A 26505-nucleotide genomic window follows, 5' to 3' on the forward strand; every position below is an offset into this window, starting at 1 on the left:
GGAGGGGATATTACTTCGATCGTAGCGGTTTCCGGCAACCAAATTTGAGTCTGCAATAAAAATTGCAATACGTGTCAAGTTTGCATTCACACCTGAGCCAAGCGATTCGTAGGTGTTTGAGCATTTTTTACAAGCATTTAACATGTGTATTCAAATGGTCAAATACACTTGATTTCAAGTGTTTTCAGGTGTTCCTATTAAAGTCTATGAGACTAAAAATGCCCAATTCTGTCTCAAAAGTAGCTCTTATAGCTTTGTAGCTTCAGATATTTGAGCACTCCAATGGATACAGACACCATTTAAAGCAGAACTTCTGTAATTTTTTCATCTTTCTATCTATTAAATCCTCTGCCCTTGTTTTAACTTTGGATAGTAAAACATTTTTTTGTGCCAGTAAATACATTATACAGCTCACTTCCTGTTTCTTGTCTGGTAAAAAAGCCTAGGCTTTTATGACATCATGACACAGCTCTTTCTCTCACTTTTGTGAGAGTTGGCCAGGAAGGGAGGGGGATGAGTCATAACAGGGCCAATGAGAGGTGCAGAGCTGGATTTGTGCCTTTTGTGTGTCTGTAAATCCAGGAAGTGAACACGCAGCAGCTTCAGCTGCCCACAGTTAAAATGGCTGCAGCCAGACTCAGTGGACGGAGATTTCTGCAGTATATTTAGCAAGTACAGAAACACAGTATATATAAAATAAAAAGTGGTTGGAGGGAAACTTCAGAATGGCAATGATGTTTTTATTACAAATTATGTGAGCAGACTGCAGCTCCTCTTTAAATACTTTGGATTTTGGATGTTGAGTATTTTTGAGCTTTAAGCTACAAATCACTCAGGTTTGAATAGGGCCTTAGTGTCATCATTGTAGTTGTTTTCACTGCTGGTGGTGGTATTTCATGATTTCACCACCATAACATAATAATCCTCCTGGGCTGTAACACAGGTGCCCAGAAAACTTTTTTTCTCTTGTAAATGCTATGTCTTGTAAGTATGAAAATCGTAAAGCCTAAGCCCCCATTCACACCATGTGACAAGTCACACATATGCGTGTTTTCACACATTTTTAATTTGACATGACAAACGTGGCAAAGATGCTCAAACATTAAGCTTTGTGTATTTTTTAGCTGCCCATTTGTTTTTAAGCACAAAACCATATGTCTTACTTTCTGCATATGGGGTGGCATTAATAATGAATGCCACCACCATCATGATGCGTTTTGTCAAAGCACACAAAAGGGTGCAATTTTTTGTATGTTCATGTGCTACATAAGTGTGACTACCACATGGGGCAGGCTCTATCTGCTCTTAGCGGGGAATCCGTCCACTCATCCCCTCTGAGCAGGCATATGGCTGGTCTGTGTCTGCTCCGCTTATGCAGAGCAGATACAGACACAGGCCACTCTCCTCTAAGATCGGTCAGATGTAAATGGACCCCCTGTCCGTTTACACCACACTACCATCCGATCCCCATCCCTTTGTTTTTAGCAGACAGCATCCAATCGGATGTTGGTGGGTGTCAACGGACACATGTCTGTTGACATCCGCCACTCCATAGAAGAGACTAGAGCAGGGGTAGGGAACGTCAGTTTTGAAACTACAAGTCCCATGAGACATTGCAAGACCCTAACAATCACAGGCATGACTCCTAGAGGCAGAGGCTATATGGGATTTGTAGTTTCAAAACAGGTTCCCTACCTGTTTTTTAGAGGGTCTGATCGTGTCCAACTGTTTGGTTACAGATAATTGTCTTGTTTAAATAGATTTTTTGCATAATCAACATAGTGTAAAAAATCGATTTTAATTATTTGTGATCAATCTTCACAATGTTAATACTTAGAAGACACATACCTTGTGTGTTTTCCTAGGTGCATCTGCTGCAGATACCCCAGTGAGGGTTTGATCCTTACTGCTGAATAATCCTGTTGTGACCTAGTACAGGAGCACTAATATGTGCTTTTTATGGTTGCTAGATATGTTTTTGCACACCATATTGCACCCCTCCCATGTCTAATGCTGCGTACACACGATCGGAATTCTGGCCAGAAAAAGACCGATGAGAGCTTTTCATCGGAAAATGTTACCGTGTGTATGCTCCATCGGAATTTAGCTGTCCGAATTTCCGCCAGCCAAAAATTGATAGCATGTTCTCAATTTTCCAGACGGAAAAACTTTCCGATCATGTGTATGCAATTCCGACATGCCAAAAATCATGCATGCTCAGATTTAAGAAACGGAAGCTATTGGCTACTGGCTATTGAATTTCCTTTTTCTAGTCCCGTCATACGTGTTGTATGTCACTGCATTATAAACGATCGGAATTTGGTGTGACCTTGTGTAGGCAAGACAGCTTGAGCCGAATTCCGTCGGAAAAAGCTCTGAGAATTCCGATCGTGTGTACGCGGCATAATACCTCTAGATTGAATAAAGCAGACCAAAGCAACTGAATGTTTTGTAGTAATTGTCAGCTTTTATTATACTGTATACTAAAGTAATTTTCATTTTTTAGAAGCATTCAAACAATTTACTGAATTACAATTGTTAGTCAGATAAAATGAGTTTCCCCATGCACATTTTTCTTTGTGCTTGTAATTTCCTTGTATTTTATATTGGAAATTATATAGGGTATGAAATGCAGAAGATCGCATTAAGACAAAAAGTATCAAGAAATAGTCTTGTTGAGGTTGGAAATATAACATTACTGCCTAGTAGGATAAGAATACAATGAGAAAATCAGATGAAAAATATTACTTTCAGAGAGATTGTCCAATAATCTGATCGTTAGTACACAGCTTTCGAGAGCCGATCATGACACTTCATTTGAAAATATCCAAAGGGACAAGCATGAAAATTTTTCTTGTATGATAACAAAACAAATGATTTTTGTGTAATTAGTATGGTATTTGTACGAACAAAATCGTGTGACCAAGACCACGCATTCTTGGAAACGAGAGTGTGCATTACAATACAACACAATACATTACATCACATCCGAAGTTTGTATTATGTCGTACAATAATTTTCATAACTTTAGTAACCTGTTGGTTTTCAATATAAGAAAAAAATGGACAATCATTTGTCCCATATTCTTATTGTGTGTACAAGGCTTTATTCTTGATTTGTTCATTATTGTTAGTGACTGCATAACCAGTGCTCCCCAACTGCAGGGCTTGTAAGCTGAATGTGTCCTTTTCTCCATTGGACGTTACCTTCAGCAGCTTCTTAGTAGGTCTTCAATATCTTTTAATCTGAGCTTCCCCCCTGCAGAGTAGCTGAAGGCAAACCACTAAATACACAGGTGCAATATATATATATATATATCAATATAAAAGTTTTTTTGTTTTTTTATTATTATTATTTATTATTATTATTATTTTTACGGTTTGCACAGTTCTGCCTCAAATCCTGGTGCCCTGATTTTTCTCTACTGGAGTTAAATAATACAACTAGGTTTTGTCCGTGCCCCCAGCCTGTAGTAGGACAGCGAAGGAGAAGCAGCACAATGATGAACTCTGCTATTTGATGCTTTGTTCTCTCCTCTAGCCAACCCTCTACTCTCTGCAGCGTCAACATCACTACTGTGAGCACCCGGATATGACAGCTTGCGGCTTCACAGCCTGGTGTGCACTGCGCACGAGAGAGTCGCGTTTCACGTTCTGCATGGCTGGGCAATCTTCTGGGACATGTGACGTGTCCCAGAAGTTTGCCGGGAGGGAGGGGCCACCTAGGTGGCCCAGAAGAGCAGAAGTGGGAGCAGGGTACCTGTGAAAACTAGGTACCCCCCAAAAAAAATTACATGCCAAATGTGGCTTGGCAGAGTCGGGATTCTTTTAACCCGGAAGGTCCACTTTTGGTTGGAACTCCGCTTTAAGCATTTAAGCAGAGGGGATTGGAATACCTGTACTGCCGCCACTACATCAATCCATAAACTCTACATGTATAGTATAGAGTGGGTGTTAAAGTTGTAATCACTGTTAAGTGACATCCACTTATTTATTTGTGTAGTACTCACCGTTTAAGCGCTGTTCTAATGCAAGATTGCCTTTTTAGGTTTCAACCCAGTTGTCTCATTATTTTTTCTAGTATAGTACAGTACAGTACATGCTCTTAATTCAGGCCCAGCAAGCCCGATTTTCTTTTCTCTTACCAACTGCCCACGTTATGGCTTATGAAAGCTTTTCCTGTGAAGACAATGCTTTTGAAATAATCCTCTACAAAGTGTTTGAAATGAGAACAGGAGGCATGGATTTTCAAAGGCTTTATCGCAGCATCAGAGATTCTCCCATCCTCTTTTACTTTCAGTGATGTTACAGAATAAAAAAATTGAATTGTATAAAAGTTAATGAATCACTCTCTAACACGTCAAATTGACATTTTGTCTTTTTTGGTTTGTGACCACAAAAACTATTTTCTTTTAATTAGAAAAACAAATATGTTATATCACTTCTGAGTGACAGTTTTGCAGTCATGAAGTCTAGGAAGGAAACAGTAATTCTGAATACCTCCTGAGTCCTGATCAGCCGACAGCACAGCAAGCATCAGCCTGAAAAGAAGCATTATGTAGCTCCAAATTGACATGTCACTCTTGTCAACACTTGTATTCTCTTGAGTCCTATATCATATAAGATAAAGAGTGAAGTAGATAGACACACATGCTAAGATTGATAGTGGGCTCCATCAGGGCTGAACACACATGACTGCCTCCATGAAGTCCCACAAAGCCTTCAATTATGAATGGTGGGACATTTTTTCCAACTTGGCACATCATCTTTTTCAGTAGAAGGCAACTGAAAATATATTATCTTTCTGAAAAAATGTAAAAACTATAAACCATCCATTTGATTTACATTGCATTACCTAAAATATTTCAGGCCCCGAAGAAGAAGGCTTTTTCTCCTAAAATGTGTTGGTTATATTTGATTACCTTAATCAATAAATGTTTTAATTAAACCTTTAAATGATATGAACTTTTGTACTAGGTGCAAAGATCAGTACACATCCAAGAATTTCTCCTAAAGCCCCATACACACTATCAGTTTTTCTGCTGAGTTTGGCCTTCAGATTATGATATAATAATATCATATAATATGAGGTCAAACCTTAGGAGTTTCAATTTGAATGCAATCAGGGAGGTCCTTGCACTACATGGTTTTGGTAAACCTGAAGGAAAAACTAAGCAGAAAAACTTTTAATCGCACTGATTGCTATGTGCATGGTCCCAAAATAGCACCAAAAGTGTCTGGTGTCCGCCACAATGTCGCAGTCATGATAAAAATCGCTGATCGCCACCATTACTAGTAAAAAAAAATTAATAAAAATGCCATAAAACTATCCCCTATTTTGTAGACGCTATAACTTTTGCGCAAACCAATCAATAGCCGCTTATTGCGATTACATATCAGCCTAAACTGAGGAAAAAAACTTTTTTTATATATTTTTGGGATATTCATTATAGCAAAAAGTAAAAAATAATGTTTTTTTTTTAAAGTTGTCGCTCTTTTTTTGTTTTTTTAGCGCAAAAAATAAAAATCGCAAAGGTGATCAAATACCACCAAAAGAAAGCTCTATTTGTGGGGGGGAAAAAAGATGTCAATTTTGTTTGGGAGCCACATCGCAAGATCGCACACTTGTCAGTTAAAGCGACGAAGTGCAGAATGCGCAAAAAGTGCTCTGGTCTTTGGCCAGCCAAATGCTCCGGGGCTGAAGTGGTTAACATTCATTCTTCATAATAGCCAGTTATGAGTTCTGTACCTTAGGACATCTCTCATATATTTTTCATTAAATTAAGTATTGAGATTTGTAGATTAGCAACTTAAAAGGAGGTAGGTTGGCCACCTCAGTTATTCAGCCTCCTTGCTTCAGTAGCTGTTGAGATGATATGTCTACCACACAGATAACACAAGTCGATTGTTTTTAATGAGTCCACCAGACTCACATTGTCTTAGACTTACATTGTGTAGCACTGCCATATGCAAACATGGCTTCCCCTATGAACCTGGGGATGGCAAAGCAGTTCAAGGGGACATAGTAAGATGTTAAATGCAGGGGCGGACTGACAACTCATGTGGCCCCCAGGCAATCAGAGATTATGGGGCCACACAGTATATACAAACACACACATACAGTATACAATCACACAGTATACACAGACATGTTTCTATTGGCTGAGAAGGTACTGGAGAGGTGGGGCAGCTATAATCTCTGGATCTTTAGACCAAAAGGATGTCGGTGAGGGACATTTCAGAGACAGATTTAAAAAAAAAAAAATATATATTTTTACATACTGTCCTTGGTTTTACTGAGTCTGGCAACCCTGATGGGGCCCCCTAGTGGCATGGGCCCTTGGGCAGTGCCCGAGTGGCCCAATGGTCAGTCCACCCCTGGTTAAATGTAAACTTATTTTGACATTTGCATCACTACAAAGTTGCTAAAAGAGACTCAAAATTGTTTCACTCATATTTTCAATATGCATGTAAAGGAGATGAGCTAAACATAAATAATCCTACCAATATGTGCTTATAAAGCCTATACTTTTGTCTAGAGTTTGCTACACTATGGGGGAAATTTACTATAACTGGTACAGCTGCACATAGTAAGCTTGTTCATTCTAAATGTTGCCAATAAAACCTAAAATATAATTGGTTACTGTGCACAGCTACCAAAGATTCTGTGTGCATCATTTTTTTTTTTTAAGTAAATCCCTCCCTTCCATTCCATAGTGTAGCAAACTCTAGACAAAAGTAGAGGTATTACCTCTAAATGTATGCTATTACCTTTTGTACCACCACCCCCTCCCTTTAGAACGTAAGCTCTATGAGCAGGGCCCTCCTGTACCTTTTGTATTGTACTGTAATTGTGTTGTCCCCCCTATACATTGTAAAGCACTGCGTAAACTGTTGGCGCTATATAAATCGTGAATAATAGTAATATGTCCCCATGAACTGTCCCCCCAGTCTATTGTCAAATGATAGCTGAGTGGGAGCTCTCATATGATGTCCTCCCAGGATCGCGTCTCGTGTTTGCCCTAGGGGCCATGCTATGGCATGATGACACAGCAGATAACAAATCATTGTACCAGGCCGTGGCAGATTACTGCTTCATAATAGTACACACTGTACATCACCATGAAAAAAAATAAAATCCTGATCTCTTCCCCAGAGTAGTACCATGTCACTACGATAACACTGTACTGCTCTAACCACAGAATATTAAAAAAAATATATAAAAAAATAAGAAAAAGTAAAAAAAAATTGATTGTCCTGGGCAGGAAAGGGGTGAAAGTCTCAGGCATTAAAGTAGTTAAAAACATTATACACAGTGTAGATTGTGAGAGTCACTAGGCATAGAAGAATGAGAACACTGGTTTAACCCAGCTTTAAATATACACGTTCAATGCTATCTGGAGCATGAAATGTATCCCAGGGTGATTACTCAGTTAGTCATACGGAAGGCAAGATGCATTTTATTTTTACTGTGAAACGCTTGAATACTGTTAACCACTTGTCATGTTATGATTTGCACTGCTATGAGCTTTTTTTTTTTTTTTTTTTTTTTAATTAAATCAAGTCTTTGTTTTCCCTTTATTAACTTGGGCAGTATGTGTGTATTTTCATTATCCATGTTTTGCAAATTTAAGACCCCCAACTAAAAGCACCAACAGCTTTGGATAGGCATCTGATAAAGACTGCCTGCATGTTAGATAGCATTTATATTTGGAGCTCTAGGCTCCTATTGTATATTCTATGTACATCTGTATTTTGTTGGATTCCCTTTTTGGAGTCACTGGGGAGAGCATGTTTTGCTAAAAGACAGCAAGAATAAAAAGGGTAAGGGTTCATTCCCACTAGTTTTGACTAGTTCTGTCTCTAAAGTGAAATATGCATTTGGAAAATTTAACACAGAGGCCTTCTATTGCCTGCTCACCCTCTGTTTTGACCGCTTGAACCCCACACTAGAACACTACAATAATTCCTGCTGCAATCACAAATCAGATCACTGTGGCATAGGTACACCTCCAACTGCTGTCTCTGCAGCTAAAGGGGAAGCACTTGGGGGTAATAAAATCCTGTCTCAACCATTTTGTGTTACCGCACCTCAAACACTAGGGTGAATGGGGCCCCAAAACGATTGTTGAAGGGGTTTTACATTGGGGTTGCAAAAATAAGTACAATGTTGTGTCATTGATGCCCCATTATTCCTCTATTCCACGCAAAAGGCTTTGGCTGGAGGATTTCATTATGCTTTGGTAAAGATCTGATACAAAACATTGCATTAGGAAAACAGCCCCTATTATATGAGTGGATGTTTAAAGCCAACCTGAAGGAAAAATCTCCCTTGTCTTACTGACCTTGTGACCCCCAAGAACAAAATGGGAACTGGTGTCACTACGACAGAAAAACACGGCTGTAAAAATGTTATTCTTCACTACTCTTTTTAAACTAAGCCAGAAAACATGTATGAAGCTGGACTTTAAAACTGTAATAGTATATATATATTAAATATTTTATATGTGAAACCTGAAGCACCAGTGCAAGAGCCTTGAGTAGTGTGACAGTATGAGATGCTGTCACTGTAAAATTGGTCGTTTAAAGCACCCAGGGTATGCACATTGGCTTAGTGCAGGACTGCAGAGCATAGATGTGAACTGGATAAAACCCGCTCTTATGCAGGCCATACATGGTCGAATTTCGAAGGAATTTTATTTTCAAAATCAATAAATTAATTTTTTTTTGTGGTCCGATGATGCCACCATTGATTTTCGAATTTCGGCCGACAAAGCCTTCAATTTCACCTCATGTTTCTACAGAAAAGAATTTTCTTGGCCGGGAATCTTCTTTTCTCTCCGTAAATTTTCTTTTATCTCCGTACATTTTTTTTCTTATTACATTTCTCGCATGATTCTCCCATCATTGATTAGAAAATCGTTCGTTTTTCAAAAGATTTCCAACATGTCCGATTCCTCAAATTTTATTTCTGCATGAAAATTGGCTGTTGCTGCAGCCCACTAATGGTGCGAATTTCATACGAAAATTCTTAGATACGATTTTCAAAAGAAAATTCTTTCGAAATTTGAACCGTGTATGGCCAGCATTACAGCTTTCTCCGGGTTTTGGTGTTCCTGCATGGGGCTCTGTAGTTTGGAGATTCCATAGTGCCTTGGGTGGGACAGAATCTCCAACCCTTTGTCCAGGTTTTGTGTAGAACCAGCAGGGTGTGTGCTCAGGTGAGCACGGTCCTTATAATGAAGGTATAGGAATACCTCAGGGCTCCGAGTTGGAGACATCTCCAACCAACAGACAGGAGGTTTGTGCATGGTGAGTCAGGAGGACTCCATTCCTCTCCAGGAGTCAGAGGGGCTGCAGGAGGCAGCCAGAGCATGATTGTCTACAAGACACAATAAGCCGCCTGAGCACTAAGGCCTGATGAGCTGTGTGCGTTAGAGTGTACCTGTCAGCACTGAAGAAACCTATGGTCTGGGGACCAGCATAAAGATCAGAGATATTGCAACTAAAAATGTTTGCATTTTCTGTCTGTGAATTTACTGGAGAAAAAACGCTGCTACAAACTTTGTATTTGCCTTTTTAATAAAAATTAGCTGGCATGCCCTAAAATATAGTTCCTGACTGGCTTGAATCACTGGAAAACACATCTTCCACTAAAGCTAAGTATCCCCCATGTTATAGTAGATAAAGTTAGAGTGAAAATAAATTTAAAAAAGACAACAGACTCTTTGGAGAACATTTACTTTTATTTGATGGCACTTTGATACATAGGTAAAACTGTTTTTGACAAAATAAAAACTCTCTCGCCAATACTTACATGTTTTGCCATGTTATGTCTCTTTAAGAATGCTATAAGTAGAGAAAGATGCCTTTATTCTGCTTGGAATCCAATGAACACCTAAGTTTCTGTGCATATTGCCTCTTTTGTACTGAAATCTCAAGCAGTTTTATCACCCAAGACCAGTTCTCTTCTGTGGATTATAGACCACCCCTATATGTTGTGAAGATGGGGACGGGAGGTTTTCTTTTGTCCAAATCAGGAGTGAATGTTAATTTTCCATGGATACAGAATAGTGAGGGCTTCTGTATCCTGAAAAAATAAGACTAATGGCACATCTTAAGACTGGTACGCCACAAGACATTAAATGTTATGTTTTGGGGTTTAGATACACTTTTACCTCTCCTCCTATTCTTTCTCAAACGTGAAATCATGAGTTTAATTCCATCATCCTCATATCTTCAATAGTGCCTTGGAAACCCAGAAAATTAGGGAGCTCTAAAATGAGACTCTTGACTTTTGCAGAGAAAGTGAACATCTGGCCTATCTCCTCTTTCCGTTCCCTGTTAGAGACCGAGGTGACCCACTCTTGGTGAACCAAAGAGGGGGTTGATCTAGCCCTGAAAATCTTGGCAGAGGTTGAACTACTGAAAATTATTCAAGTTTATTGTGGACAGCCAGGTGTGTCCTTGTTACTTATAAGCTGAGTTTGGAGAAAGTTTGGTGAGTAAAGGGTTAGTTTAAAAACTGAGAGTAGGTCTCTCAATGAATTGTAACTCAAGAAAGCGCAAATGATTATGAGAAAACATAAACTGCTACTTTGGTGTGCAGTGACTACAATAGTATGACTGGCTAGAGGTCTGGGCTAATCATTGGACATTGACCATCAAGTCTATATAAGGTTCAAGAGATAGACTCACCTTTTGTAACATGTTACACCCATAATCAGGGAGTAAGATGTGACTTGTTACAGATGCACTGGTTCCAGCCCCCTCCACTGCCCCTCATTTCTGTTGCATCATTTATTCACAGTGTTCTGTGAATGTGAAAACTACAAGTACCGACACCCTTTTCAGCTGTTGGCTTGTAGTTCTCAATAAACTACCAGGGCACTGTTGAAAGCTCTAGTACAGGGTTTCTCAACCAGGGTTCCGTGGAACTCTTGGGTTCCTCTAGAGGTTGCTAGGGGTTCCCTTGCCTCTCAGGTAAGTTCTCAAGTACACCATTGATCTTTTTAGTTATCTGTAAGAGAGTAATTCTTTCCAATAACCACAAGTGTAAGAAGCATTCTTCTCTTTGACCATCACACTAATGTATCATGAGTTGTAGATTTTTAATTTTTAGCAGGGGTTCCCCGAGACCAGAGAACTATTTCCAGGGTTCCTCTGTGTTGAGAAAGGCTGCTCTAGTAGTTCATTGAGTCTTCCTGTCAGAATGTAACTGCCTGCCTGTATTGAAGGTACAGGCAGACCGCTACACAGACACTCTGCAGGACCATGGCATTACACCCACAGTCTGATGATTCTGGGTGCAATGCTTTACGGACTCCTAACAAAAAAAATTGTAAATGCATATTTTTTAGCTGCAAAAAAATGTGTCTTTATTTTTATTTTTTCTTTGTAAAGGTAAACTTATCCTTTAACTCTAACCATTTTCAGATGTGCACTAGTTACAGTGCAGTGCAGGTCAAAATGTATTTGTGCAATGATAATTCAGCAAGAAACATACAATTCCAAGCAGAGATGCATTTGTAAAGTTGCGGTCTACCTGTGTTCTCAAAAAGAACAGGTCCATACTGATATGATTCTCTTTAGGCTTATTGTAGATTTCTTAATGACTGTATGTATAGTATGTGCACATGTGTAGACACTAAATAACTCTGATTATGGGATAGGGTGGTTTGTATGATACAATGTTATGCATATCTAATGTATGAACACTACCTGGAGAAATATTATGAAAAACTATTATTTGAACACTACATGGAGAAACAATATTATGCATATCTATTATTTGAACACTGCAGGAAACAACCCTATATTTAGTTATAAACCCTACTATTAAATACATTTTCAGAAATATGGTATATAATATAGAATTTTACCAAATCATTATTGTAGGTGTCAGTGTAGAAAAATTATGTTTTTCTGTATCTACTTATACAGTCTACTAGAAGGAGCTACCACATTGCCACTACCCATTGCTAGTAATCCTTCCTATAGTATGGTTTAACTTTGGAGTATATGGAGTATATTTACAGTTGCAAAGGGGTCTGTGGTTTTGCTACATTACATGTAGTTTCCAATATTTTGCATAAAAAAAATGTATATCCTGTTACGTTAAAGCATGATCTATTGCAGAGTGCTTGTGCCATGTAATTTGGTTTGTCCTATGTTGTAATATACCTGGTTGATCCTGCCTGTTCCTGTGTCCTCCTGTCTGTGCTGACCACAGTAATTATGGCTGCTGAGCAATGATACCCTTGGCAGTTTACGTGTCTCTGTCAGCCCGCTCTCTGCTGTAAATCTCTCCCGTCTCTCCCTGCCTGTCGCCGGAAGAGTGGCTCTCCTCCCCAACCCTCCCGTCACTATTTAGTTGCAATATGCATTAAAAATACTTGTATCCCCTCTTGAATGTGCAGTTAGTAACTACAGTGTGTATGCCCTGCTGCTATGCATAGCTCAAGAAAGAAGAGCAGAGGAGGATCACGTGCCTGCACAACTGCAGTGTAAGAAAAGGTATTTAGCCTTTTCATTTAAAAAATAGACACACAGTATGCTTACTAACTGCGTAATCCAGAGGGGATGCCAGTAAAGTCACAGTGTGACTTTACAAACACTGAGATATCTTCATGCCATGCCAAACTAGTATCATATTTTGTGTGTAGGGGGCTGTAGCAACTAATGGGTGGCACCATTTTCAACAGTTATAACCTTCTTTACCAGCACACTTTTTTCATCATAAAATTGTTTGTTTCATTTGTATATATAAGAAATGGGTTTCAACTTGTCAAAAGTGCTAAATTTGACACTCCCATAAGGTCTCATTCTGGATTACTAGCAAAAAACAATTATGACTCCTGAGCTTTTAGCCGTGGCTGAATTTTTGCAGTCCCCGCTAAATACACTGCCTGTTTGTTAACTATGCATGTGATTCAAACATGCAGAAATTCCACTCCCTTGGATATGTCTAGATCCTTGGTAGGCAATATTGCTAATTTCCCTTGACAAATGTTGCCCCTGCCTGGCTGGATTCAGATAAGGCAGAGAGGAATGAATATACAGAACTTTTGGGATAGACGTCCTATATTTTTATAAGATTTTTTTTTTATATATAGGTCCCTATACGATTGCCACGTATCTCCTGTGTGGGTCAAGGTTTTTTGTTAGTCACAAAACTTTGTTTATCGCCAGCATCCGCTTGATGTAAATAATTTTTGCCAGACACTCACAATGTATACTCAATTTGTTTGATTGATTAGATTCTGTTTATCGTTGTCAGTAACATCAAACTGTAAGCAGAGTTACCTGTATTAGTGTCCTGCATGTTCTTAGGTTACCTGTACACTATTTTTTAATCAGGCAAATACATTTAAATTTTATGTTTTTAAGTTACTCGCTTGTGTATCAAGTAGTAATAATCCACTATGGGACAGTTCTAGTTTGAGAAATGCTGGAATTGGGGATGATGACTTTTTTACTATGTCATGGGTCATCCCAGAGTTGTATGTAACAGAGAGAAGAGTGGGTGGAAGAGATGCCTTCAATTCAGTTCAACCAGAGGATAACCTCTGCTTGGTAATAATCTGATTAGCTAGTCTTGTTTCATGTAACATATGGCCAGGGCAATGATAGGTTAGCGTACCTTGGTACAGGTTGATATTCACACCTAACAGAATGACAGAATTCCAAAAGCCCGTATACACTTTTATTGTAGTGCATACCATTGTGAGCCGTTCCGTGAGGATCCATATTACTACATTTTTTGATCTTTGTAAAGTTTAACCAATTCAGCCCCGGAAAAGATTTACCCACTTCCTGACCAGGCCATTTTATGTGATACAGCACTGCGTCAATTTAACTGACAATTGTGCGGTTGTGCGCAGGGGCGGACTGACCATTCGGGCACTGCCCAAGGGCCCCATGCCACTAAGGGGTCCCATCAGGTTTGCCAGCCTCAATAAAAACAGGGACAATATGTAAAAATATGTGTTTTTTTAAAAATCCCAAGATTATAGCTGCCCCACCTCTCCAGTACCTTTGTGTGTATGTGTAGTCTGTGTGTGTATACTGTGTGGCCCCATAATCTCCTATTGCCCGGGGGCCCCATAATCTCCTATTGCCCGGGGGCCCCATAATCTCCTTTTGCCCAGGGGCCCCATAATCTCCTATTGCCCTGGTTGTATGACGTTGTACCAAAACAAAATTGACATTCTTTTTTTTCTCACAAATAGAGCTTTCTTTTGGTGGTATTTGATCACTGCTGCGGTTTTTATGTTTTACGCTGTAAACAAAAAAAGAGTGACAATTTAGAAAAAAAAAAAATTTTCTTTCTGCTATAAAACATTTCCAATTTATTTATTTTTTTAAACTCATTTATTTATCAGTTTAGGCCGATATGTGTTCTGCTACATATGTTTGGTAAACAAAATACCAATAAGCCTATATTGATTGGTTTGCACAAAAATTATTGCATCTACAAAATAAAGGATAGATTTATGACATTTTTATTTATTTATTTTTCTAGTAATGCCGGCGATCAGTGATTTTTAGCGGTACTGCGACATTGCAGCGGACAGATCGGACACCTAACTGACATTTTTGACACTTTTTCTGGGAACCAGTGACATTATTACAGTAATCAGTGCTAAAAATATGCACTGATATTGTACTAATGACACTGACAGGGTAGAGGTTAACATCAGGAGCGATCAAGGGGTTAAATGTGTTCCCTGCTTTTGTTTTTTAACTGTATGGGGGACTGTGTGACTGGGGAAGCACACAGATCCATCTTCCTCCTTAGCAGAAAGAAAGGATCTGGGTGATCTCCCTTGTCACAACAGAGATCTGCATTATTAACACGGGCAGATCCCCATTCTGTCGCTGCGGGGAATGATTGTGGGTTGCCAGCAGACATCGAGTCCACCCCACCCGCTAATTGGCTCCTCCGCTGGGTGATGGGAGTGCCAACGTACACCTACGGCAATTTGCAGGATCGTGCCACCTTGCCACAGTATAATGACGGCGGCTGGCCAGCAAGCGTTTAATGGTTACGTAGCCAATTAGTGGAATGACACTTGAACCAAAGACCTTTTATTTTAATGTAATTGGTCATACACAGGGTTAATGTTGTCTTTTGCTATGCACATCAATTCATTTGGTTTGTGTTTGTTTTACGTGTGCAGTATTCTGGACGCTCATTGGTCTGAGGGATTTTACCCCTCAGAATCCTTCCCTATATAATGTAAGGTCTGATGACTTTTAAACTGAGTTATGTGAACGTATTTACATATATCTATATTCTGTTTTGCCTTGAGCATCTTTATTCAGCCTGTCATCCATTATCTTCATTTATATTAATGCAGCTTTGCACTGGATTAATGGCATTTAATGTCAAGACAAGGAGGTATAAAAAATTGCATTGAAGAAATGGACATATAAATGAACAATAAAGTAAAGAATGTGAGTCTCTTAGATTGTAAGCTCTAACGAGCACGGCCCTCTGATTCTTACTGTATTAGAGTGTATTGTGTTTGTACTGTCTACCCTCAAGTTGTAAAGCGCTGTGTAAACTGTCGGCACTATATAAATCCTGTATAATAATAATAACCTTGAAATTGGTAGAAAGAATGGACAGTGTCACGGAACCTTCTCCCACACTCCACTTGAGTGCGTCCATCAGTATACAGCTACCTCCAGTCTGAACATCAGAGATCAGATATTATTGCCAAATGTGCAACACTAGCCGACACTAGCTTGTAGGAACATGGAACATATATTGGACAAGGATACAGGCTTTTTATACACTTGAAAGTATGTCAGTCCCCCAAATACACAATTACCCAAATATTTACCTAAAACATCACACAATGGGTTAGATAACAAGGTAGGGCTGACTCATGGCTACTCCCCCCTCCTCTAGCAACTACTACCTGACAATGATATAATTAAAATGCTAATTAATGCAGTTCTTAGACCAGCACAGGTGAACAGACTGCCCGGCAACAAGCCCACAACTTACATTATGCGTTATTACAACTAAGGATGAGCTCAGGCGTGTCCACATGCACAAAAAAATCCGATCTGACTTTTTCCGATCGTTTGTAGAGAATTAAGACAGACAAATGCCACGCATGCTCAGATCAAATTACGAGACCAAAGCTATTGTATACTAGCCTCTACATAGTCCTGTCGTACACAACAAACGTTACCACGTTCCGAACGATTGGATTTTCCGACAACTTTGTCCGACCGTGTGTATGCAACACCAGTTTCGGACAAAATCCATCCGACCATGTGTACAAGGCATTAGAAGTATCCGGGAGCAAGCTTGTGCCCATATTATATGCCTTTCCTGATCCTCTGTAATGGAGGATCACGGATGTCTGGTAAGAAGTAAATCTTTCTAAAGGTGGTGGATTCAACACAGTCCCTTGCTTTCAAATGATTGAAGATTTTTCTTCACATATGGATGGACTTTAATTTTGAATTTGGCACGGGTGGATGTCACACTTCACTGTTGTTTATATCAAGACTCTCTATGCTTGAAGGTTCCCAGTAGCAGGTTTGGGTAGCTTTGATGGTAGTGAAGCGCCATTATGATGTTCTACAGCCTGTAAGAAAATTTACATGATCAGATGGAATTTGAGGTGACCTGAAACATCAATTACAGTTCATGTTTTATGGAGAAAAGCACATTTTTAAAAATCTTGCTTATGTATTATTCTACAGTTCACACAGAATCAGGCTTTTTGGCCTTTGGTTGATAAAATAATGGTGACTTTACTACAGCCTTCACAGTCTTCATCTGTATTCTATGCCAAGGAGAATTACCTGACCAGTTTAGAGGTTATTATTTGAAAAGTTCTTTTAGGTATTAATAAACACGTTAATGCAGTTCCCACACTCTTTTATAGCTGCATTGAACCCTATATCACACTGAATAAACGTACTATCTGGACAGAGTCCATTAATACACTTCCCATAAATCAAATGAGCAGATTTGGATGTGTTGCTGTTCACATTTAATCATGTAAACCAGAATATAAATCAGCTATCTGCACTAATGTCAAGAACAAGAGTTAGGATTGCATCAGACAATTTCTTTTTACTCCTTAATTTCTCCTTGAGAAGAAATGTAATGTTTTTCATCTTGTCCAGTCTATCATACTTTTTTCCTACAGATTTTCAGTTTTTTAGGGGGGTTTTCAAACCGATTGTAATTTAACCTATATAATAAGATCGGAACTACCGTATTTATCTGCGTATAACACGTGTCGGCGTATAACACGCACCCCAAGTTTAGGAGGGAATTTTAAGTAAAAAAACTTACATTTAAATGCCCATCAATGCAGCCTTATCATGCAGCCTGTCCATCATTGCAGCCTTGTCATGCAGCCTGTCCATCATTGCAGCCTTGTCATGCAGCCTGTCAGTCATTGCAGCCTTGTCATGCAGCCTGTCCGTCATTGCAGCCTTGTCATGCAGCCTGTCCGTCATTGCAGCCTGTCTATTATTGCAGCCTTGTCATGCAGGCTGTCCATCATTGCAGCCTTGTAATGCAGCCTTGTGCATCATTGTCCCCTTGTCAGTGTTCATTTCAGATTTTAAAAATGGTGCCGAGATACACAGGACATCTCGGCGGCGCCCAGTAGTTCTCGGCCGCCTTCGCCCCTTCTCGCGGCTTGTCTTCTCCTGGCACAGGGCACATTGTCTTCTCCTGGCACAGGGTGGGTGGGCGAAGTGGCCCCTGCCGGTAGAAGACAGTGATTATTGCTAGTGGTTATAGCAGCCGCTAGTGATAATCGCAAGAGAATCCAGCCGTCTGGTTGTACCTAAGTTGATCGATCTATCAACTTGGTAAATTCAGCCTGCCCATTAACGGTTCAAATCTCAGCCGATTCAGCAGGATTCAAAACTGTGTATGGCTGGCCTTAGTGATAAACTGAAGTGAACTCTTCAAAAGAGTTCATGTTACTTGAAGGCTCTGGTTAATATTTACAAATTTGGTAATCACAGTGTTTTGGGGATCCCGAGGCTAGAAGTAATTTACCAATGTATTTGGTACCTGGGGCAACTTTATAACAGGTTTACTTGGTTTGCTAAATTACTGTGGATTGCAGGGCAGTGGACACAGTTCAGAGACCCAACCTTTTGGGACATCTTTTTGGTGTATGTTAGCTAAAAAATGTAGTTGATGAGTAGGTGCTGGGCCCCCACTTGCGGTGATTTGTTCCTTGTTTTATTGATATTGAGGATGTGAAGACATGACCACAGAGGGAGAGGACATTAGCTAGAGAGCAGCAAGAGGCAGTGTTTCTCCAGCAGTTGTAGTATACTGCATAGTGGGCTCCAGTTATCAGGAAATGGTGGATGATGAGGTGGTGAACCATCTGTGAATGCCATCAACTGGAGATGATGATTTTCTGAGGGGGAGGCAGAACAGCATCAAGAGTATTTTTTCAAGGGGCAACTTTCAAAGCACTGGAGGGAGTGGTCATCCTAATCCATTTGGCTATGCTCCCCATGGTTACAGGGTACAAGCCATTGCTATTCCAAGGGTCAGTCCACAAAGCTCTGCAGCGTAGTCCTTTTTTAATGCATCTGTTGCCATCAGCTCCATTGTGGCTTGCATCCCCTGCCTGTAGAGGATCAGCCGTAGTAAAAGTGCCAGCCACATGCTTGAGGAAACACATGACCCTGACATCACAAAGTTTAATGGGAGAAGCGCCTTAAAAAGACAAGTTGGCATCAAAATGAACTCACTTTCTCACCTTTCCCTACTGCAAAATTCTGTTGCATCAGTCACAGCATCTGAAGCTTCTACTGACAGAGAGGGAATTCTTACAGGGGTTTTAGAGTCTTAGGGAATGCTGCCTTAAGCTGGGAAGATGGTCAGGGCACAACGCTGAGGAGGATCAAGCTTCAGCAGAATTCTCCTTAACCCACAACACCAATTTGCAGCAGCATCCTTCCAAAAAGGCAAGTGCTTTAACTGTAGCTCCTGTAGCACAAGGAAAAAAAATTCTCCAAATCACACCCATGTCCAGCGTATTTATGCCAGCATGCCAAACCTACTGGTTTTGAGCTGCTCCCATTTCAGTTCATAAAATCCACTCCCATACAAGATTTTTTTGGCCTGTATTATCACTGTGACAGATACTCAGCTACAATTTTTTTGCCCTCCAACAGCATGTGGAAAGTAATGTGTCCTTGTCGCTGGACCACACTGTTATTTGACTGCAGAAATGTGGTTCAGTAAGCATGAGCAGGAATGCTTCATATTCTTCACAGTATGCTGGATCAGTCTTCTGGTGGCTGGAAAGGATGCAGCAAAGGGCACACAGCTGGAGCTGGTGGTTCCATCATGTGTCTTGTCTGATGGTGGCAGCACTGACAACTGTATCCCTACTTTCTCACTAGCCATATCCTTCAACTACTCAGAATCAGCAGTCAACCTCAATCGCCCCAGAACATACATAAAGTCCTAGGCTAAGTACAACATTCTGCGTTTCAGCTTTTATGCCTGGGGTACAGGAGCCACATTGGGCCAGAGCTGTTGGCATCTCCTGGCTGAGAGGTAGCTCTCACTACCCTGTTGGCTGCCCCTCATCTGAGAAAATCACACATGTACTTTGCCTAATAAATGTCCTCAACCTGGCAGTGCAGTGGTTCTTCATGAAGGAGATCCTTCATCAAGCCAGAATAATTTGTGGCTACATTAGGTGATCACCCCGGGCCTTGCCTCACCTGACAGAAATGCATATTAATATAAGCTGCCGACCAATCGCCTCATCTGTTACATTCCCACATGCTGTAACTCGATGTTGGCCATGCTGCAGAGGCTCCAACAGTGTGCCATCAACAAATACCTTTGCAATTTGGGTGTGAGGTCAGACTCTGGAGGGCTAAGGTTCTTTTCATCATGTCAGTGGATCATCATTCAGGATTTTTGAAGAGGTGACCAACAGAGTAAGCTGTGACAGCACAGAGATTAGTGATACAATCCCTTTTGTTATCCACCTGGAACACACGCTATGGTTTGATAGTTTGGGCACTGGAAGAGGGCCTGCAGAATCCTTTGCCTGCTGTGTTCATTGAGGCAGAGGAGGAATGTGTGGGTGCTACTGGTGAGGAGGGGAAGACGGTGAAGGCTTCATGGACGACGTTTCACCCCTCCTAAACCTAGGAGTTTATGCATGTGTGAAATTGTTGAGGACAGTGGTGTCTACTAATTGTTAAGGACGCGTGGTCTACTGCTGGAGGCAATTTGTGGTGAATATGCTGTTTATACTTAAAACCTAACTCACTATCATGGCAAAATAATATAGCAAAAAAAAGCACATATAATTGCTACAGAAGCCATACTGTAAATTATATGTTATTCAAATTACCTTTCCTTTTTAACCTGCAGCTGCTGTAATTTTCTATCAAATCAATGCAAAAAGGCAACCTGTAGACATTCTGTACACAGTTGGCATAACAGAACTCCCTCAGAAATGTAATTTCCTGCTTGTGTGAAGAACTCTACACACAGATACAAGTCAGGTTTTAAGCATTCTCCTAAAAATCCCCTAAAGGTTAATCATGTTTAAAGTGATACAAACACTGTAACTGTTCTTATCAGAACCATGAAGGTGCATCAGCTGCTTGTAATGAATTAGCACTCCCATTCAGAATCACTGTGCACAGGATTATGAACTAACAAATAGCTACTCATTCAGAGTAAAAGCAGGTAGGAATATACAACACATTTTGTTAAAATAGTTACAATGTACATTGATCACCCAAAAGAAAATGTTTTTCTGAGCAAAAGTGGAGTGAATCTTTAAATCCCTTCACAAGGACCCCAGAATTTCAAGAGTGGCCACCTTATTAGATCCCAAATACAAGGGTAGAATGGCTGCTCCACTGAGACCTGGGGGGGAGCACACAATACTGCACTTTGAGGAGGTACTGTGTAATATTCCACAGTTCTTCTACTTCTAGTCATTAGCTGATAAAGTATTTAAGCAAAAGCTTCAGCTTGAGAGCCATGCAATTAGCATTTTCACATGGAGAGGTCAGAAATGGAAACCTGCATAGTTTTTAAAAGTCATATTCAATTGCCCTAAACTCTAACTAGCTTTCTACATCGATCCACCCACAAATGATCAAGTTTTTGCTAGCTCTGTTTATCTTAAGAGTAGCTCATCAATCCCTTGAAATGTTATATCCGTATCCCTCTTATATACTACAATATAAATGGATTAATTCTACTGTGTATTGAAATATAATACATAGGTGCTAATCTTTATATTTTCTCTTTGCGTAACCAGAGTTTCCTTTGTAACTGTATTGTTTTAACGGATTTTTATGTTTTGGCAGATAAGTTTTGGTATTGTCGACTTTCACCAAATCACAAAGTGTTACACTATGGAGACTTGGAAGAGAGTCCTCAAGGGGAGGTACCACATGACAATTTGCAAGACAAATGTAAGTAACTTTTTGCATAGTATAAAAATGTCATGGCTTACATTTACACAAACCATATGCACAATTTATTTTTTTAAGTAATTCTGTTTCTGTGGGGTTGAATGCTTCTGGTTACACTAAGGATGGCCATAGAAGAAAATTTAATGGATTCCTCCATCTACACAATTGAGGTTAATGAATCCTCCTGCTTGAGACTGTTTTCGGACAGTGGAAACTCTGCTGGCAGGCGCTAATTAAGAAAACATTTTCAACATTCCCATTCAAGAGAATTTCTTTGTTGCACCCAAGAGCTTGGTGGAGTGTATAGTGATTTTGTAATGTATTTATGAACGTGGCAAAATAAGTATTTTTTTTTTTAATATTGTCATGTGTTTCTTTTTTTTTTTATTCTCAATATTTTGCTCTCTGCTTTTGAGCCAGAAGGAGGAGCTTTTGATTGCTTTTTGTGTTAAAGTCTATCAGTTTGCTTTTTTGATTTATTAATTCTATTGTTTACACAGTTCAATGGCTCATTAACAGTAATTCATAACAAAGACTCTTCCCTGTATAATATGGCTCAGTATGAAGTTCCATTCAGACAATGTGTGCCTCAGACCAAGCATCTGTGCTGCGTTGTCTACTTAGTTAACCTATACTTTATTGAAAAAACAAAAAAAGCATAAAACAGCCTAAAATGTATATAATTAGTGCTACTAAACCCAGGACCTTGCATTCACTATATCTGGTCTCCCACAGTACACATAACATGGAAATGCAATTATTTTAGTAAATATAAACTGCTAAATACCTTTTCTCATCAGCAGTATATAACAGTCTTGTGGCTTCTATCATTTTCTAGTTAAAGCTTGTGGGAGGAGTTTTCATTCTCCCCCGATTGTCCTTTGAGGCTGTAGGACCCCTGACCATCTGTCTGGACAGTGCTGATTGGCCCTGTGCTGATCACATGCACTCTCCAAATAAATGCAATACACACCATCTGAGCATGTGCAGAGTGCCCCAAGGCCCTGTTTTATTAGGAGATGGTTTGGGGACAGTGGGAGAATGGGAGGATCAGAATAGCCTTTTAACACAATGTGCAGGATTAACCCCTTAAGTTCCACAGCGAGTATAAAAAGCATGCTTTACTGCATATACAGTACAGACTGATTTTACTGTTGTGGGTTTAGAAAACACTTTTGTCAGAAACCATAAACCAGACCGAGAAGCACAATTAAATCACACTTGTTTATTAATAAAAAGGTAAATAGAGTAAGCGTAATCAAATCAAAGCCAGAGTCTAGTAACCGGATCGAGTAGTCAGCCAGGCCAGAGTTCAATAACCAGATTACGTAATCAGCCAGGCCAGAAGTCAGTGATCCAAGTGGAGGAACAGTAAGCAGGATAAGGAGCCAGAAGGGATGTCAGCAAGCCGGTCTTTAAACAGGAACGCAGGAGATGGTTTCTTGTGATGTGACCAAGGCGAAGGCAGAGATGAAGTGAGCTGGATAGCCTGAGCAGCCAGCCCAGAGAAGGAAGGGCTAAGCCAGCGCAGACAACTTTAAGACCAAAAGCTAATGTTTCCTAGTTTTACTTGGATCAGTAGGTGTACAGGATCTATATGGTCATTCAAGGTAACAGTGTTCTCCTTTAGCTATATTTGTATTTCATGTAGTTCATTTCATAATTAATGAATACAAAATAAATATAAAGAGATTGTCACAATATTTGAATGCAATTATTATATCCAAGAAATAAATGTGAATATTTAAATTCCAGTGCAACAAAGCATTAGCATTATTATTTTATGTATTGTTGTTATTATTTTTGCCTAATTTTAGTTAAAATTACACACACACATGTCCTCCCCACTGCTGTAATCTCACAGTGTGGTGGGGATTAACAACGAACCTATGACAGGTACTCACCGCCCCCCCCCCCCCCCCCTCTGTTCATAGAAGCTGTACTATCACTTTGATGAATAAAAAGATAGCACAATCTAACAATCAATTAAGTATTTGTACTTCAGTACTGTCAATTATTCCAGGGTCAATGAAATTCATCAAGGGGGATATTTTACGCCATATGTTAATAGCAGCGCGGACAATAATAACTCAAAACTGGTGAAAAACTAAAGGTTCCACAATAGTAGAATGGGTATGTGAACTGAGTGAGATGCAGTCCATAGAAGAAAGGATTCTGAAGAAGGAGAAATTAAGTAAACAAACCCCAACAATATGGCAACTGTGGGAAGAAATTCAAACTTCTGCAGCTTTTACACAATATTTATGAATAAGACCAGAACACTTTTTTTTAGTACAGTTTCTTTGAATGGAAGAGGTGGGAAGAAAGGGTGGACATCTTGATCAGTGCTTGTCACAGATCTGTTGGCCCTACCAACTCCCGCCAGCCAGCAGCACAAGGGCCACATTGGATTAATAGTAGGTAGTGCCCTTGTGCTATATTTTTTTTAAATTTTTACTAAACCTGGGCTTTAATAATATTAATATTAATAATCTTGCTAATTGCTTATCCAGTATATTTAAATTGTGTTTTGAATCGTGCAAGCTGTGCACCCCTTCTTCTGAGATAAATTGGAGGATTTTGCACATCATTTATGAGCTTGTGGTTACTACTTATGGTCACTGTTATGTATCTGTTGTATAGCAGATGACATTATTTTTCTTCATTATTTAGCTTTTGCCAACATTATTCATTCACAGCTAACAATATGAATAATTTTAGATTTGAGTTATGTGAGAGAACCATTGGTGGGGAATCAGGCTTCTAAACCTAATAACAACACCTTTTAGCATAGATAATTGGTCACCACTCACTCCATTACCAATAAACCATTCATCCATAGATTAATGTGATAACTGCTTTACTGTACACTTCAGCCTCTTTATCTAGATGAGAGTCTGGTACCTGCAAGTATAAATACTAAAGCTTCAGTCATTGGTACCTGCACTTCTACTGTATGCGAGCCAATATATCTGCAGCAGAGATTAACCTTTCTAAATTGGCAAATTCATTTCATACTAGAGAAAGAAGAACTAGATATGAATTACTGTAGTTTATAATGTTTGGCTTTACATATCCCTACATATTTTTTTTCTTCTACAATGATTTCATCTAATTTTTCTACACACATCTCATGGGTACATGCAGAAGTAAACAAATAGGTGAAACGGCACATTAATATGATCACATCGGGTGACATGACCTATTTTTTCCTGGCATTACTGTGGAATCCATTGGACAGTTATGCTAAGCCTGATTTTAATTGAAATAAATGACTTCCCCAGTGCATTTTTTTTTTTTTTTTTTTTACATCAATGTTCATTGACGTAGGCTGTCCCTATTACTTACTGTTTAATCCATATATCTCAGGTAATTAACTATGCCCTTCTACTGTAGGTCCTATTTTTATGTTGAGATCGAGTGTCATATAGCAATGTTATCAGTTGTAAATTTTAAAATATTAATTTGATCCTTTCACTGGACAACATGTATTCTGGAGTTTTTTTATAATTTTTTTTTTAAAGAAACCATGTCACCAGACTTACATTTTTCATTTTTAAATTTTTCAGTTGTAGAATCTTTGCAAATTGCTTCCCCAAAAAACGTTATTTTTATTTTTTATCAAAGTTTCTTAGAGATCCAACAATTCTGGAAGTATCGGTCCCAGCTTCTGCTCTCCAGAAACCCCACAGCTAGGTTACTACAGTGTTTTTATATAACTATGCCGTTATAGGTCCTATTTTTATTTTGAGATCAAGCGTGTCATATAGCGATGTTATCAAATGTATATTCTAAAATAATAATTGAACCCTCTCACTAGACAACATGTCCCCTGGAGCTTTTATCTTTTTTTTTCTTTTTTTTTAAAGAGACCCTGTCACCCTGTTTCATTCTTAAAACATGCAGTAGTAGCATCTTCGCAAATTGCTTCTCCAAAACCTATTTTTTTATCAAATTTTCTTTGATAAACAATTCTGGAAGTATTGGTCCCAGCTTCTGCTCCCCAGAAACCGTGCAGCTAGGTTTGTGCAGCTCTACTGCAAATCACTTTAATAGAAAGCAGTTCTTTCATCGGTTGTGGACCTTGAACACCTATGGCCATATTCCTCAGGCCTCATTTATTAACAAGTTGTGTTCTCCGCCATGAGATAATGACATTTTTTTGTTTGTGTTTTTTTTTTCCACTATCTTCCCTAAAAAATACTAAATCATGTGTCTTCCCCATTCTATTGTTTAGTGGAACAACAACTAATTCGCTTGACCATATATACATGCCCCAAAGCAGATGTAGATATTAAATGCCTGTTGAATATATACACTTCTTTTTTGGCAAAATACTAAATTAAACAGTCCAATGTCCCTCAAGAACTTGTATACCTAATGATGTGGTCCAGTAGTAGACAAGGTTACTCTTAAAGACTTCCTGCTAATTGTTTGGTCTTCAGTAGTTTAACATGGTTTTCGTTTGAGTATGAACCTGCTAGAAAATGTTGCTACAGATAGAAAATGCGGCTACTAGTCCTGTAAAACATTATGCATTTTGGTTACAATGTTATAAAAGATTTTGCGTTGCATAGTCTATTTTCATTATTCAGCATGTAATCTTTGTTGAGTTAAAACATGCCGGGGCTTATGAGGATAAAAATAAAAGATTTTCTTTGGATTTTCTCTCTAATATAATTACTGCTGCAGACTTGGCATCTGCTGTAAACATAAATAAAGATCGCCGTGCATGTAAAATTAATCCTGTTGTTTTTGCTGATTGAATATACAGCAAAGTGGATCTTAAAATCTCCAGAATAAATAATGTGAAAATATACAATGTACCCAACAGCAGTACAAATCAGTGACATTGTTCTTCTGGATTAATGGCAACATACTGAATAAGGTTTACGAGTAATTAGTTCTTTTAGCAAGTAGATTTAAATGGTTTTTGGAACCCACATAGTTACAGTGTATTCGGTACCTTAATATAATTTTTATGCAGCAAATAAAGCTTAATGATGTAAAAAAAAAAATAAAAAAAAAAAAACGC

General features: G+C 39.1%; 1 protein-coding gene across 7 annotated transcripts in view; it reads left to right on the forward strand.

Moving 5' to 3' along the window:
• Nucleotides 1–26505, forward strand: part of ELMO1 (engulfment and cell motility 1) — a 568419-nt gene that overhangs the window by 526738 nt on the left and 15176 nt on the right. For all 7 annotated transcript variants that reach the window (XM_077491651.1, XM_077491655.1, XM_077491653.1 and 4 more), the window contains one exon: nt 21363–21470. In XM_077491651.1, coding sequence (XP_077347777.1) covers nt 21363–21470 — 108 coding nt within the window. The remainder of the gene's footprint in view (nt 1–21362; nt 21471–26505) is intronic.

The sequence above is a fragment of the Lithobates pipiens genome, unplaced genomic scaffold (genome assembly GCF_037356315.1).
Source record: "Lithobates pipiens isolate NorthernLeopardFrog02 unplaced genomic scaffold, aLitPip1_a1.2 Scaffold_19, whole genome shotgun sequence".
Lineage (NCBI taxonomy): Eukaryota > Metazoa > Chordata > Amphibia > Anura > Ranidae > Lithobates > Lithobates pipiens.